Raw genomic sequence first — 15,809 nt, 5'->3', positions numbered from 1 at the left:
AAAATATGTCTGAAAGAGACAAAGTGCAACACATGCAATATTTTTCTTCTGCTTTTAAATCAACTCAAACTTAGCATAACCTCCTTTTGGTGATGTAGTAATGCAGACTGAGTCACTTATGGCATGGAGCAGAAAGCAATGACAGCAGCAAAGGCAGGCCTTGCAGTCTATCTGCTTAAAATTCACACCCTTTCACCTTGTGTGTGTGTGGAAGAAGTAAGTGGAACAGAAAATCACTTCCACCTGGACCACTGCTTCTCTTTATCTGTTAAAGGCACATATATCACTCCCATCAGAGGCTTCATTTTGACACTGCCATCTTCTAGTTTGTCATACTGTTCGAGCATCTGGTTTCCCCCTGCAGGGCCAACTGGCAATATCAATCTTCCGCCAGGTTTTAACTGATCTATAAGCTAGAACACAACACAGAAATTAGAATGTAACCAGCCACTTCAGAGAAGCTGAATTCAAAGTTTGTTACATTAAGTTAACAGCTTTCCACCATTCATCTATCTACTATTATGCAGGATATAATTATTTCAATTAGGAAAAATAAAACCATGCTCTAGAAATAAGAGTACCTCAACAACATAATACAACAACTGGTATTACAGAAACACAGTAATTTCATGTAATTACAAAAGAAGGTAAAATAGTAATTAGACTGAGTTGGTTGCAGTTTTAGTTTCTGTGTAAGAGGGGAAAAATATGCAAATCCTGAATTATTTTTACAATAGATTCAATTTTTTTTAACTGCTAGTTTTAACTGTTTGATATTTATTGTGCATCAGTACAGGCCCACTGCCCAGCACTTCTGGGGTAACTGAACCCCAACTTGATCCTTGAACCTTCAGAATAAGATTTGAGATTTGTGACTTGTTTCTAAATTTATCTTCCTGGAATAATCTTAAGTTCTTTACAATACACTCACTACCCAACAGCTCCTCTTTCATTCTGTGAATGAAAGAGATCTTATAAAACTAGTCTAAAATATATGAATATGAGTAAGACAAGTAACAAGTAAGAAAGTATGTGAGAAAAATGCATGGATTAGACTTGCTTTCATAATTACATGAGGCAGCTGATCGCAGTAGTCTCAAGGAAAATTCAGTACTTCCCAGACACCATGGAAAAAAAAAACAATCTTAAGCCTTGTTACTAACAAAAGCTATAATTAAGAACTGTTTCATTCACTACTAAACTTTACATTACCTTTTTAATTGTCACCTATCAATACTTTGCTGGAAACACCACACCCCCACATATCCCAAAAGAAGAAAACCAAACCAACTGTCAGTGTCTGAAACTGTCTAACCTGTCTAGAGCACCTCAAACCTCCAGTCCTTCACTATCCCTTTAAAAATTCAGATTTAAGAAAAACTTTACTGGTATCTAGCATACTATAATCATGGTACATATTCCCATTCACTTGATAAAAGGAAGAGAAAAAAAAAAGTCTTCAAGAATGGACTTCAAGTATGCACACTCTGAAGTCCCTAGTTACTCTGGTTTCTTTAGGAAGAACTGGCCTGTAACCACTCAGAAGCTATGAACGCATGGCATCATCTGTATTTCCAGCTGAGCATGTTACTTTTCCAACAGGCTCGATACCTTGGAACTCAGGAAACAAATACTTAAATTACATAATTCAGTGTTTGATACAAATTTTTTTTTTTAAATAAAATGTTCCAGTTCATTGTTGTAATAGAGTTGTGCACAAGTAATTTAAAAATCTTTATTTAGAGGAGAATTATTAGAACACACAGCTTTTGCAAACCAACAGGAAGCCAAATTGTAACAGAAACAAAACCCCCCACACCATACAGTAATTCCACACTGCCCACTGAAGCTCCCAGCAGTGTAAGTCTACCAAGTATTTTACATGTATACACGTATACATTATACATGTATACACACGTAAAACAGTCTTTACAGCTAAGAGAAATACAAAACATAAAAAACTTACTGCTTGGGGCACAACGGGTGCTGCTGCTCCTACATGAATTGCATCATAGGGAGCTTCTTCTGCATATCCCATTCTTCCATCTCCCACTGCAAAAGAATAGTTTTTTAACATTTTCAAAAGGAGTGGAGAAAACAGCTAACCTCCCATACCTATAAGGCAGATAAAATCTATGCTCAGATTTCAACTAAAATTCTGCTGAGCAGTAATAATAAGTCAGTTTAAAAACATTAACACAATTGCAAAATAGATGCAGCAAAACACCCTCATACATACATACATACACTTATAAAAAATATAAAATACTACAGAAATGCCTGAAATTAGAATGCATAGATTTGTAACAAAAGTTCTTGGAAATATGTGGTCCACCCAGAAAAGATACTTAAGCATTTATATGCCCTACCATTCCAATACAGGCAGCTTTTGCCCTCACTTACCCTCTTGGAACATATGCTTTGCTTTGCATTGCCTTCATGCACAACATTCTTAAATACAAGGCAATTAAATCTCATCAGCACACATCAGAAGACTCCAAAGGTGAGGAAAAGACAAAGCAAGTATTCACATAGGCTATACACCTATAACTGCACTACTAGTTAGAATGAAAATATACACATACTTCATAAATTAATGCAGTAACACACTAATCCCCATGCATCCCCCTTTGTCAGCAGATGGGTCTCACTACCCTTCCGGGACAAACATGGATAGCCACATCAGACACTCATCAGATCATGCTCCAGGTGGCTGCTTGGAAGTTATTAGGAGTAATTAAGTTATTCAGAGGGCAACCGATGCTGCTTCAAGAAGCTCCCTATTACAGATGTCTCACACCACTGCAGTTATGCAGGATGAAAGGAGAACAGATTGGTTTTTTTTCCAGCCATTAAAATGTAGCAAGCTAAACTAGACCCCAAGTGAAGCTTTGAAAGATGATAATGTGAATGTGGCATTCACAGTATTTACAGGAAACCAACAGGAAATTCAGAGCATGTTAGGCAAGCTCTCTCTGGAGTTACTTAGGAGCAAAAGAAGTGAGGCTAAACCATTCATATAAATTCATACTCAGTGAGTGCTGAAGTCCTACTAATCAGCTAAGATGAAAAAGCAATGAAGCTAACAAACACAGTCCTCTTGCTCAGCACAAATAGTTGTTTGGGGTTTCCTGTCTTCAGACTGAACTTCGACTTCCATGCAATCACTATTATCAGAGCATAATCAAAAGGCTGAAGGAGTCAACAGAAGTTCTAAGACCCTGCCAGAGGCTGAAAATTTGTCAACTTCTTGCCTTCCAACAACTCAGAAGGCAGGAAAAATATATGGTGGCCATATCAGGTTTCATTTTGATCTCAGTGCTAGAGGGCCACCTGAACACTCACAGCACCCTCAAGTATCCAATAGTGTTCAGGAAGTTCTGGACAGCTCCTTTGAACAATCAGAATTGAGAAGTTTGCCACTTTTCATATCAGATTCTGAAACAAGACCCTTCAAAGACCTCCTACACCCAAAGCTTAAGGATACAGCACATTTTCTCAGTAGCTGAGAAGCCCCTTAAAAACTCAGTGACTTATTTCCTCACATCATCACTTCTGATCAGCACAAGTTTGGACCAAGGGCCACAGTCAGAAGCTGCCAAGCAAGAACTACCAGCGTTTCAAGAGAACTCATGACTATTGATCACCAGTTCCACTACGTCAACTTTTATTACTGTTGACAGTAGTGAAAGTTCCAGTATTTGCAGGGCTTCATCTCTGACTCTGCCAAAGTGGATTCAACTGGAACAACCACCTTAATGCAGTCAAGTATATAATTTATATTTGCTTATGTCTTAGTGGCACTGTTGTCCTGGTTTCAGCTGGAACAGAGTTAATTTTCTTCCCAGTATCTGGTGCAGAGCTGTGTTTCAGCTTTAGTCTGAGAACAATGCTGATAACACACCAATGTTTTAGTTGTTGCCAAGTAATGCTTACTCTGATCAAGGACTTTTCAGTCTCATGCTTTGCCAGCGAGGAGGGGCACAAGAAGCCGGGAAAGAGCAGGGACAGGATACCTGACCCGAACTAGCCAAATGAGTATTTCAAAAGGTTGGTGAGCAAGCAGCTGCATGGTACTTAGTTGCCAGCTGGGTTTAAACCAGGACAATTGTACACCTCCTCTAAAGAGGAAGAAGTGGTTTGTTACTGTATCAACTGCTGTCCATCAGAGAAGGCAATGGGAAAAGACTTCTTTAGCTCAACCATACAGATACTGCTTTGAATTGTTAGTTACACAAGGAGACAGACCCTCACTCCCTAACCTGCAGCAGTAGGCATTAGAAGTAGCAATCTCCAGTATGAATCTGTTGACAAAAGAGATTGTTAAATTGTGAAAGAAACTGCTAAGCTGAAAAAGAACACTTGTATTCTGCAACTCAAACACATCTTGTGTGCTGCCCAGGGAAGTCTCCATGTGACTTGTGCACATCTTATCACTTTACTGACAGTGGTAAAAAGGACCCAAAACATTTAAAACCCTTCACTCTTAGAATCAATAGTCCAAACCCTACCATCTTCAGAATGAGCACAAATACCAACAACAAATTCATGCTTCTTTGTATGCACCATGCACAGCATGCTCTTCACTTTTAACATCAACAAAAATTTCCAGACTACACTAGTCAGGTAGATACCCACTCACAATGGGAACACATTTTTAGATAGCCATAAGATTTTATTTTTCTTAATTAAAAAAAAATAAAAAAGTTGGCATTTATATATTCAATGTGATACAAATTATTCTATTATTCAATGTCCAAAGGGAAACAGCAGCCTAAATTTTGAGCTTGTGCTTGCATCTTAAGTAACATCCCCTGTTCTACTTAGATCTCTAGTTATATGCCACCTGTTAATGAAGTAATCACAGTGGTGGGTAATGGGTGGTGATGAGGAGGGAAGTAATGTCAGGACAGGACTTTATGACATAAAAGGGTTCTGTAGCTTGTTTTTGAACCTAAACCTGATCTTCTGATAGTGGTACTCAAGACTTCAGTGTCTCTATGTGGACTTGTTTTGCATGGAGTTGCATCACGAGCACAGAAACAGAAGAAAACTACTTCACTGTGGTTATAATACCCTCATCCCCTCTGGCTATGTCTGCATCAGCAAACAGTGCAATACAATAGAAGCAGATCTGTCCAGAAAAACAGCTTTTGCTGAGAACCTGATGTCCATGCAACATCAGCATTTCGGAATGACTGACTGCTCTGGTCTAGTTCTAGTCTTACTTGCTTAATATCCATTAACAAATCAAACTTATTTGGTTGCTTTTCAGAGCACATAATCCAGGCTAGTTTCATCCTAAAGAAATCAGAGTTTGTGCTCTCCAAGAGTACTCGCCTGTAAGTCAAAGTGTGGTGAGTGAAAGCAGTTGAGATTCACCTCAAAGGCACCCTTCTCATTTTAAGAGGAAAAAAAACCCCACCAAAACAAAACAAACCACACACCAAAAACAGCAAAACACCCCAGAAACTAATATAGATATAGCCAAAGTTATTTATTCCAAGTTCTCAGTGCTGTTCTATTACCGAGGTACCCAAAAATAATATTGTTGCTTCTGGAATGCAGTTACAGTATATGAGAGGTGTGGCAAAGCAATGGAGAGTGCCTGAAACATGCTTGTGGAAAGCCAGCAACTGACATACCTTCCATCATCAATTAACCCTGGGGATTTAGTTTTTTTTCTGCGTGTTGGGAAAGGTGGTGGTGTTTTAAAAAACAGCTCTGGATTCTAGCTCCACACCAAACTACTTTCAGAAATTAAGAGCATCAAGGTTTGTTGTATGTATGATCAGAAGCATAAGTCCAAATTCTTCTTGTACAGCAACAATGAAAATTATCTCCCTATTTCCCCTCTCCAGCGCAACAGACTCAGGATAATTTCATTTCCAAGAAAGTTAAAGGCATAAAGTGCTCTTAGTGAGGGGCACTGCATTTTTTTTACACATGTAGACTGCCTTATTTTGAAAAAAATAATAAACTTATTCAGAAAAGTCCCTCATTTACAAAAAAAAAAAAATTACCAAGAAGCAGAAGGTAATTAAGGTAAGAGCCAAAGACCACAACCATTATTTTTCCAAACACTCTTGTAAGAAACCTCAAAAATACTCCAATCTTTAACTTCTTTTTTAAATTTAAAGGAAAGAATGATAATGAAGGGAATACTTTCCTCCTGCCAGCTTTGTATCTTTCTTTTCTTTAAAGAAAACCAAACAAAAAACCAAAAACAACAAAAAAAACAAACCCACCCTTTTGTCAAAATAAGTATTATTTAAAACAATTCACTGTATAATTTTAGAGTTACTGAGAGGAAATAATGCTATCTGAATTACAGTAGTTTGGTGTCATTTAATCACTTCCCTAACATGCAAATACCATTAATTTTAAAAAGAAGTGAAAAACTTCAGTGATGCATACTGCCAGTTTGTTACTTTTTCCACTCTGTGCACAGCTTTCTCCATTACTCTATCAGAAGTATGCAGGTTTTGTTAAACCGGGCAAATATAGATGACAGTACATTTATTCAAGCAAAGTTGTGAATTCAAACCCAATTTTAAATAGCAAATTCACACGACAGACCTTCCGCAGGTGAAGTGGAAAGCACTTCCCTGATAAGCTTCTCTAGTAGTATTCTTTAAGATTATCAGAAGTCATATTCTCAAAACTGTGCAAAGATTATATTTTTCAAAGGCCTTAAGATGACTTGAATTTAAAATATTCATTTGGCTTTTCTTTCTTTGGCTTAACTTCTTCAAATGGAATTTTTAATCACCTCCAATTCTAGTCATTTTCAACCAGCTGCTAGAAAGAATATCAGTTTAATTAGTAAGTATATCAGTCTGATGCTCACCAATCAGTTTCACTCTTCCTGAAGACAGCAATGTGGGATCATCTTTTTTGACATTATTTATTGAGTCATCTACTAGTTCTTTGATATGATCAATTCCTACAACTTGTCCTTTGGGACCCACCTGGAATAAAAATATACAGTTGAATAATTTCTGCTAGATTTGTTTACAGAATGAGTATTTCTATCACCTGAGCCCATTTCTCTAAAATAAAAACAAAACCAGTAAAGTGGTAAGTATATTTTCCGCAACGTTACTGAAACTACTGCTTGGAATGACACACCCTGACTGCTAGAAGCAACTGGTAATTAGAATTTGCCAGTACAGTCTTATAAATGCTTGTTATAGTCATATTTTTTTTGAGACACAATTCAATTAAGTTGTATTATTAGTGGAGATCTCTTCTTTGAATTTTTAGAAGTCAGATTTGATCATGAGTGTTTGCACTACCTGCAACACAAAGTAACAACTTCAAGGACAAAGACTAGAATTAATCTTCTTCCATGTTGAATAAACATACTTAAAGATTAAGGTTTTTTTTAGAGAAGACCTTACTTCAAGGAAAATAGAAAGTCACGCATCTTTTTCTAAGTTCTTAAGAGTCCTATTCTTTCAGGAGCAAATGCATTAATTAACAGTCAGGGACAAATTACCTTCCACCTATCATTGCATGCATTAATCTACTTTGAGATTTACAGCTCTCTTCCATAGGAAGAATGGAACTTTTGAGAGCTCATAACTCACAGAAGGTCATGAAAGGTCTGTGTAGTCAGTCTGAGGGGAAAAAAAGGTCTACTAGCAAAACTTCTCCACTACAGGCATTTCTTCTGGAATTCTGTCTTCATTCTAGAAAAAAAATCCAATTTCGGGGAGAGTAGAAAGAATCCAAATCTTAAAATCTGATCATTTTTAACAGGATCCAGCTCAAATAACACAATGGCAGAGTATGTCCTAGCAGCCCATGTTGTCATATAAAACTTTGTCTTTGGTCATATTTGAACCCATTGGTATCTTATATTTGTATGTTGCCAAGACATGGAAAATTAATAACTGGTTATTGACACCATGGGGATTTTTCTGTTTCATTATGAAAAAGTGCTATGGTAGGGTAAAAATAAAAATTAAAAAAAAAATAAAAATGGAGAGAGAGCATTGTTAGCTTTTTTTTCAAGTAGAAGCCCACCAGCCTAGCCTTTGAAACAGAGCAAGACACGTGGCAAGTTTTTAACATGACAACTACAAGTTGCCATCTGGAGGAATGCCGGGCAGTCAGCTGTACCAGAAGCTGGCAAAAGATCCAGTGTAGTCCAACAAAACGTAACATCACAGAAATTCCAATTTAGCAAGATAGCGAAAGCACGAGAACCTCCTGCTGCATGTCAGAGTCCAGCAAGATATTTCTAAATCCTCAGTTAGTTACCTCTGTCTATTGCCTGGAACTTTGAAATGTGTGCAGTTGAAACAATAGCAAAATGGCACAATTTTGGGGATCTCCATGGTTTGTTAAAATTAAATATATACCCCACTTTTTATAATTCCAGTACTTACAGGATGAAAACTACAATTACTTTAATTTGCCAGCAACCTTTAAAAGCATATAAACTTAAAATTGCATGCTATGTAGTTAAGTTTATCACAGCAGTTCAACATCAAAACCCAAACAAAAAGATATTAAAGATGCTTTACTAGCTTAAGTAAACAAAGCTTCCCCAAGACTACCACCAATGAGATTATCATCACAGGAGCAAAGCTCATCAATGTGCATTTAGGTACTTGTGCTACAAATGCAAGCTTTTCGTTGAGATCTCAAGTAGACAGAGAAGTAACATCCACATGATCCAGTAAGCACATACCTGATTGAATTTTGATAGAAAAACACTTTACCATCATTCCCTATAACATACATCTTTCAAACTTTTGTTACAGTTTAAAAGAACTTTACAGAAGAAGTCAGTGCAGTACATCCTGTCTTATCTATATTCATTCAAGTGGATGAAGCAAGACCCATACTGCATAGTACTGCTATCAAACAGAACAAAGGCATTTATCCAGTTTCACAAAACACATGCTCGTAAGGCTTTCCACAGCATACCACCAAGAATTCAGAAGAGGAACATGACATTCATATGGCAGTAGAAGAATAGCATGATTAAAGTCAACAAAATTGGGAAACAATTTCCTTTTTATGGTAATTCTGACTTCTTGCCATGTTTTCAGCTTTTCTTACGTAGCTGTTTTAAAAAAAGAAAGTTCACACCACAACTTATTATGTCTTATCAAAAATGGCTATTCCTCCATGAGGAACTGTAGCGAGAAATACACCTAACCATAACAAAAAGTTTTAACACTTGCAAGATTGGAGCTCCCATGCATACTACTGGCACTTGATTGTTCACTACAAAGTTACAAGAAAAATGATAGGCACAGAATTAAATAAGTGACATTTAAGATTTCCTCTAAACTGCAGCTTAACTTATTTCAACTAGAAATTTATTTTTTTTAGATTTTTCAGCTAGCACTTAAAAAAATTAAATACTTTTGCTAGTTCGTTGTCCAGTCCTTTACAAAAGAAACCAGAACTCAACAGATCAGCTGCTTGAAAACAGAAAACTAAGTAGCAAAAAACCCCGTATGTGAATTTACCGTCTCATCACCATGTTCTAAATTAACTTCTCAGAAAGATAAAAAGAAAAAAAATTATCTAGTTGGCAGTTTAATAAAGGTGTCTGCTAGTTATAAAGCAATGAGAGAGGCCTGGAATGGAGAAGGAAGAACTGATTATATTCTACTACATAAATTAGTCTAACAGTACTGTAGTTATAGCCATCGCAATATTTTTCATCTCTTTTCCTGATGCAACATAGGGTGGAACCACAGAGAATTCCTTATATACAGGTGGAACAACCCAGAGACTAAGTTTCTTGTAGAAGATGTTAAAAAAAAAAAACAAACAAAACAAAACCAAACAAACAAATTAATATCCAACTTAGAACAAATTAAATGGATAATTATAGTGATGCTCACACAATATAGAAAGGAGAAAAAAGAAAAAGTTAAATTCAGAGACAATTTATATACATACAATATACTTTCCTGTAGAAACAGGATTCTTCTAAGTCTCACTAAGCCCTCATCATAGCAGGAAGATATGACAATTGATCACAATAAGAACATTCATGGCACACAAGATAATGTAAAAATTGAGCTGGACAAGCGAAATATCACCTTCCTTCAAGATATAAAGCAATCACTAAACTACAAGAAAGAAATAAACCCTTCCCCTCTAAGCAGTTTCTTCACCATCACATGATTTACCAGACCTTTAACTCAACCATCTAGTATCAGCTAGGCTAAGAAATGGGTACTAATCACATCCAGAAGAGTAAATTATCTTCTGCATAACATGCATCAGTCCACTGTACAAAGAATGCTTTCTTCCCCTCCCCTTCAATCAGAGTTACGCTGCAGTTCAAGCAGTTCTGATGGTTCAGTGATTAAACTAAATATCTCACCATTCGTGAGAAGCATGCTGTAAGGATTCCACTTCCAGATCCTACATCAAGTGCTTTGGCTCCTTCATGTAACTGATCAGACAGAAGTTCAAGAGCATATGCATGCTAAGAGAAGAAAGAGACAGAAAATGTCAATATATTTCAAGTATCTATTTTACCCAATATATGTTCATTTCTTCAGTGACTTGGACCAATGCACTGAGGATTCATGCAAGATATTTCAGAATTATTTTCTATTACAAAAAAAGTGGAGGGTGGAGGGAGTTAACTATATGATATAATCATTATTATTTCATTGACTTCAAATTGTGCATGTATGTATATTTAAACTACCTCTTGTATTACGTGCATACTTGCTGAATCAAACAGTAGGAAAAAGTTTTTTACAACAGCAGATAGCCAGGCTCTTACATGAAATGCAGTAGTTTACAGACACACTTCATGAGTTTTGCTTTCCTACAAGGTGGACCACTACACAAACTAAGCTTAGGTCACACACTCAAACACCAATTTGCTCTTTAGTGTTTCAGAGATAGCCATAATCACACTCTTACAGCTTAATCCATCACACCCAGAAAACAAGTAATTAGAACATTTATTGTTAGAACATTTATTGTCAACATTTGCTTAGAGGATACATTTCCTTTTTGCTCTAACACTTCATATACTACTAGCGCTAAGCAAAGGAGAATTCAAAGGCTATGACTTAGATGAATTAAAATTCTGAAAACATAATTAATACTTATTTTATCCCTTAGCCACAGTACCTTCTTTCTCTGTCTTTACTTGACTAAAATCCTAACATTTCTATACAAAATTCCTGATTTTTTTTATATTGGTAACTAAGTAAATTCTAACCCAACTAGGTAGTTTTCGTCAAGTGAAGCAGACTTTTACTTCGTCACTTTCCAAACACTGCAGAGACAAAACGCATACCATAGACTCATAGAATGGTTTGGGTTGGAAGGGACCTTAAAGCTCACCTAGTTCCAACTCCCCTGCCATTTTTTTTTTTCCTCCTGTCTAAGGAATTAAAAGCATTACAGCAATACCAGACCATAGAAAACACTGTTATCCACTCTGAATTTTTATACTTTTATAAATTACAGAGTAATTTAGGTTGGAAAGGATCTCTCGAAATCCCATGGTTCAACCCTCTTTCAACATATGGGCAATTTATATTCGGGTGCTTACAGCCCTGTCCAGTCAGCTTCTTTGTATAACACAGAATAGTTTTCACAATCTGTGAAACCTGTTCCAGTGCTTAACTACCCTCAATGGGAATTGTTTTTTACCCTAGAAACTAATCAGAATCCCACTTTTTTTTTTTTGTCCACTACCCCTCATCTTATCATTGTGCATCTCCAAGGAAAGTCTACCTTGATCTTCTCTGTGCCTTCGCAGTAGGCAGTCCACAACATCACTGCAATGAACTGCTCATTAAATTTGCTAGGATAAATATTTTATTTCAGAAGCATTTTGATGATTACAAAATCACCTATACTAATCAGGTTAGTTTAAAGCTTACCATATGTGGAGCACTGATTGTTGCTTGGAAACCTGTAAAGCAAGAGAATGAAAGAACATTTTGACCATTGTTTGGACCAACACAATCTTTATTACCTTGACTATAAAATGGTACGCTTTAACTGTCATCCTCATTCAGCGGATTACACGCACAAACCCCTGAACAGTTACACTGGTGCTCCAGAAATGAGTTAAGGTACATTATCTCAAAGCTATGCCATGTCACCTGTGGACAGAAAAAAAACAAGGGTTCTGCCCTTGACCTCACTTTGAATCTCCATTTCATCACTATATTGCCTTAGCTTGATCAAGCATGTTGAATTCAAAAGAGTAATGAGTCCCAGAATAACATAATGCCTTTTCCCCTCAGGCCATATGTAAAAGCCTGAACTTGTCAGTTGAGTTTTATGTGGTGGGGACCATATTGTCTCCAACTTCTGGAGACAATAACCCCATCTATCTTGCAAACAGCACACATCTATGAGAACACATAGAAGAACACTCACCTATATTTTTTCTGTGAAGCACACACATGAATATATACTCAAAAACTTATGTATCTTTAAAAATTCTTGAATTTTCCTATACAACTACTAAAATCCTAATATAATTCATAGTTCTCACCACTCACTATTAGGGTGGGGTGTCAAAAAAAAAAAAAAGGAATATATTCACTTAATTCATTCTGCTGGCTTGGAAAGATAAAACTGGGATCTGGATGCAAAATAACAACTGTCTTATCAAGAGATTGTCCCATTTAAAGCCTATGTTCATTTTAAAAATTAAGTCACATGTAAAGGCTTAAGGAACTCTGCACTGATCTCAAATAAATCATTTATGTAAAGAGAAAATGTTTCTGGCGTAAACTGGATACGAATGATTTTTAAGTAGTTAAAGATTATCTGCAGCATCACAAGTTGCTGTGTTTAAAAAAAAAAATACTTATACCTATTAATAGACTATAAGACATTTATCCTGATGTATACAGGCATGTTTTTTAAATTTAAAAAAAAACTTTATTTCATAACAAACTGAAACTTAGTTAAAAGGTATTGAATAAAGAAATACAGAAGCTTCCAAAATTTAAAATATTATGTTCACATTCTTAACACATATATGACAAAGGCGGTCACAGTAATGCAAACTGGAACAATCTCAATCATTTTTACAAGATGCTCTTACCTATAGACTGTGGAGAATCCATATAAGGGTTGTATTTTGCATAGTGGCAACGGTCTGTAGCCAGCATCACTTCAAATACCTTGTCTGATTTGATGATCCCATTTTCTATAAAATAGAAATAAATAAGTAAAATTGAAGGCATTGCCTCTCTACTGCAATGCAAGACCATGTGAAATACATTAATAAATTCCTAATATCGTGAAAAATCATGTGACCTTCCTTACCCTCTCTAATACTCTAACCTCATCATAGTAGAATTTAAGATGCTGTTCACAGCTCAAATATTGCTTAAGCCAGTGAACTTTGAACAAGAATGTCCCAGTGGTTACAGATGCTTTCTGAAACAGACCATTTTCAAAGATTTATCTATCCCCTAGAAAAACTCAACTTCATGCACACCTTTGATATTCCTGACAAGATAAGTCAGTAAGAATCTGATACTACTCTACACACCAAACAAGATATATTTCAGGTTTCTAAGCAGCTATATAAGTGAGTCATTATCAAAACACATACAAAAGCAGGTTAGAAATGTGAAGATGCAGTATCATTGCTCAGTATTTTATTTTCAAGATCTTTTTCTCTTTTGAGTTAGCAGAACAAAAAAAAATCCTTTTATAAAGATTACAGAATCAGAATTCTTATGCTGGAGCAGACTGAAGCCAAAGAGTTTTTATATCAAAATACTTTGAATCTTTGTTCACTTTTCAAAATAAAATGCAAATATAGATGCATGTAAATGACAGAAACACTGTACAGTGCAGCCATTTTTCCTTCCTATTTTATTGAAGTTTTTTAACTTTGATAATTCTTTTTTTACAGTTCTGAAGAGACATTTATGAGTAACAAAAAACTTTAGAAAACAAATGGAAAAAAATAATCACTTCCATTAAAAAGACAGTATAAATTACAAATAACTGACATTTCAACAATGGATTGCTTCATTGAGCTACTTACTGTAAAGAAAGAAGATTTTATTTAGAAAATTGTACTTAAAAGGGAACAAAAAAAATAAAAATTGAGTACTTTATAATCTAACCCAAAACACATTAACAGAAAAATCAGATTAAAAAACTTTTGCAAGATTGTCCTAACTGAAGTCACATCAACGTTTTAAAGTACTATCACTAATGAAGCCATGCCAAGGCCTGGGCTTCCTTCTGCAGAGGCTTCACTGAGTGTTTATGGTGTGATCCCAACTACCCTGAGCTGTCAGGGATTTTTTTTATTTTGGTTATACTATATAGCATAAACTTGACTTCAGAGAGCAAAATAACCCCTCAAATCAGTTTGGTTTTTAGTCTGAAGACAAAGTATCAACTGCAATAGGAATATACTACCAAATTATTAAGGAAAATTTCTGTTAAAAAAAAAAATAAATTCTTTTTTCAGAATTCTTTCTGTATCTGAGAAATCCCAGAAAAAGCACACACTCCCCTCAAAGACCATACACATATCCTGTGCATTATACTGCATACTACAGTTCCAGTTAGAGGAAACTCATTTCAGTGCAAGCTTTTTAATCAGAGAGTAGCTGATTGCAGCAGTTTATAAATTTACTTCACTGAGCAAAACTGTACCCCAAAATAAATCAATCTGTTAACACTGGCACTGACAATAGAAGATAGTGAGGAAAATAAAAGCTTTCCCCTGACCACTTGGAATGAGTTGTGTATCAGTTCTGTGATCAAAGTACAGAAACAAAACCAAACAAAAAAAAATTTACCGTTAGATTCTTATGTGGTACCACCAAGAAATAGTAGCTCCAAAATAAATGTACTTAAAAACCAATAAAAATAAATAGGCAGGAGCATAAGCAAAGCCAATGATAACAGGCATAAAGAGATCACTGTTCTGGTGGGTGAAAAGGAGGTCAAAAAGCAGCAGCTAAGAAGCAGTCAGAAAAGATCTAAATATTGCAATTTATTACTTGAGATTGTGTATTGTGTATGTAGATACCTACATTCTAGAAGCTACAGGTGCCCATCTGCTCTTTCCTTTTGTGTCTTCTGGAAACATGCAGAGAATATGAAAATCAAGCTTCCAGCTTGAAAGAGCAACTGCAGGGCCCTATTGTAAGGCTGAGAACCTCCTCTAGTTTCCAGGAAACCTTCTCTGTACTACTGTGACTGCAGGCTTCTTCCAAACCTCTTCTTTCACACTACCCATTATCCATTTCCGCCTTTTGCAAAACTCCATGCCTGCCACCTCACCTCTCTCATCTACTCCTGTCATCTTTTGCTTAGAATAGAAGTAAATTCATCTCTCAGCACTCAAAAACTTTGTTTTCTCTATTCTATTACTTTACTCATATTTTACTCATTCTTCCCCCAACTTGTTCAATCAGAGCTCTGACAGATATTGCCTGTGGGTATCTGTGCAAAGCAAAGCACAAAACTCTGTTTCAGCCCATGTATAACTTCACCAAGTATGATGCTTACACTGACAGATAATTAAAAAAAACAAAAACAAACCAAAATCAAAACAACCTGAAAACAGTAGGCACTATTATTCTAATATTCTACAGATTCTGAGCATTTCAGCTGCTCTTATTCAGCACTCAGATTTACTGACTGTTGGACTATCTTTAACAAGTGTCATCTTTTCCATTCCAATAAATAAGAAGTTAAGCAAGTAACCCATGCTCAGAGTCCCCTGCAGAACCAGTGGGAGAAGCTGGATCTCATGCATCAGCCATGTACTTCAATTATCAAATAACACTCCCTCTTCATAAAAGAAT

At 36.0% G+C, this 15,809-nt stretch overlaps 1 protein-coding gene across 2 annotated transcripts in view; it reads right to left on the bottom strand.

Moving 5' to 3' along the window:
* The window catches only part of PCMT1 (protein-L-isoaspartate (D-aspartate) O-methyltransferase), a 32,996-nt gene that overhangs the window by 9,595 nt on the left and 7,592 nt on the right, over window positions 1-15,809 (bottom strand). The window contains exons 2-7 of one of the 2 annotated variants that reach the window (XM_057405632.1): window positions 13,070-13,174; window positions 11,889-11,920; window positions 10,361-10,465; window positions 6,851-6,971; window positions 1,967-2,052; window positions 197-413 (exon numbers count right to left, since the gene is read on the bottom strand). In XM_057405632.1, the coding sequence (XP_057261615.1) occupies window positions 234-413; window positions 1,967-2,052; window positions 6,851-6,971; window positions 10,361-10,465; window positions 11,889-11,920; window positions 13,070-13,174 (629 nt within the window). In that variant the 3' untranslated portion in view covers window positions 197-233. The remainder of the gene's footprint in view (window positions 1-196; window positions 414-1,966; window positions 2,053-6,850; window positions 6,972-10,360; window positions 10,466-11,888; window positions 11,921-13,069; window positions 13,175-15,809) is intronic. The other variant, XM_057405623.1, reaches the window with a different exon arrangement.

This window comes from Pezoporus wallicus, unplaced genomic scaffold, assembly GCF_028554395.1.
Source record: "Pezoporus wallicus isolate ANWC-B61680 ecotype Strahan unplaced genomic scaffold, APGP_CSIRO_Pwel_v1 contig_3817, whole genome shotgun sequence".
NCBI lineage: Eukaryota > Metazoa > Chordata > Aves > Psittaciformes > Psittacidae > Pezoporus > Pezoporus wallicus.
The sequence above is the reverse complement of the archived record's forward strand: the minus strand, read 5'-3'. Positions and strand labels throughout refer to the sequence as shown.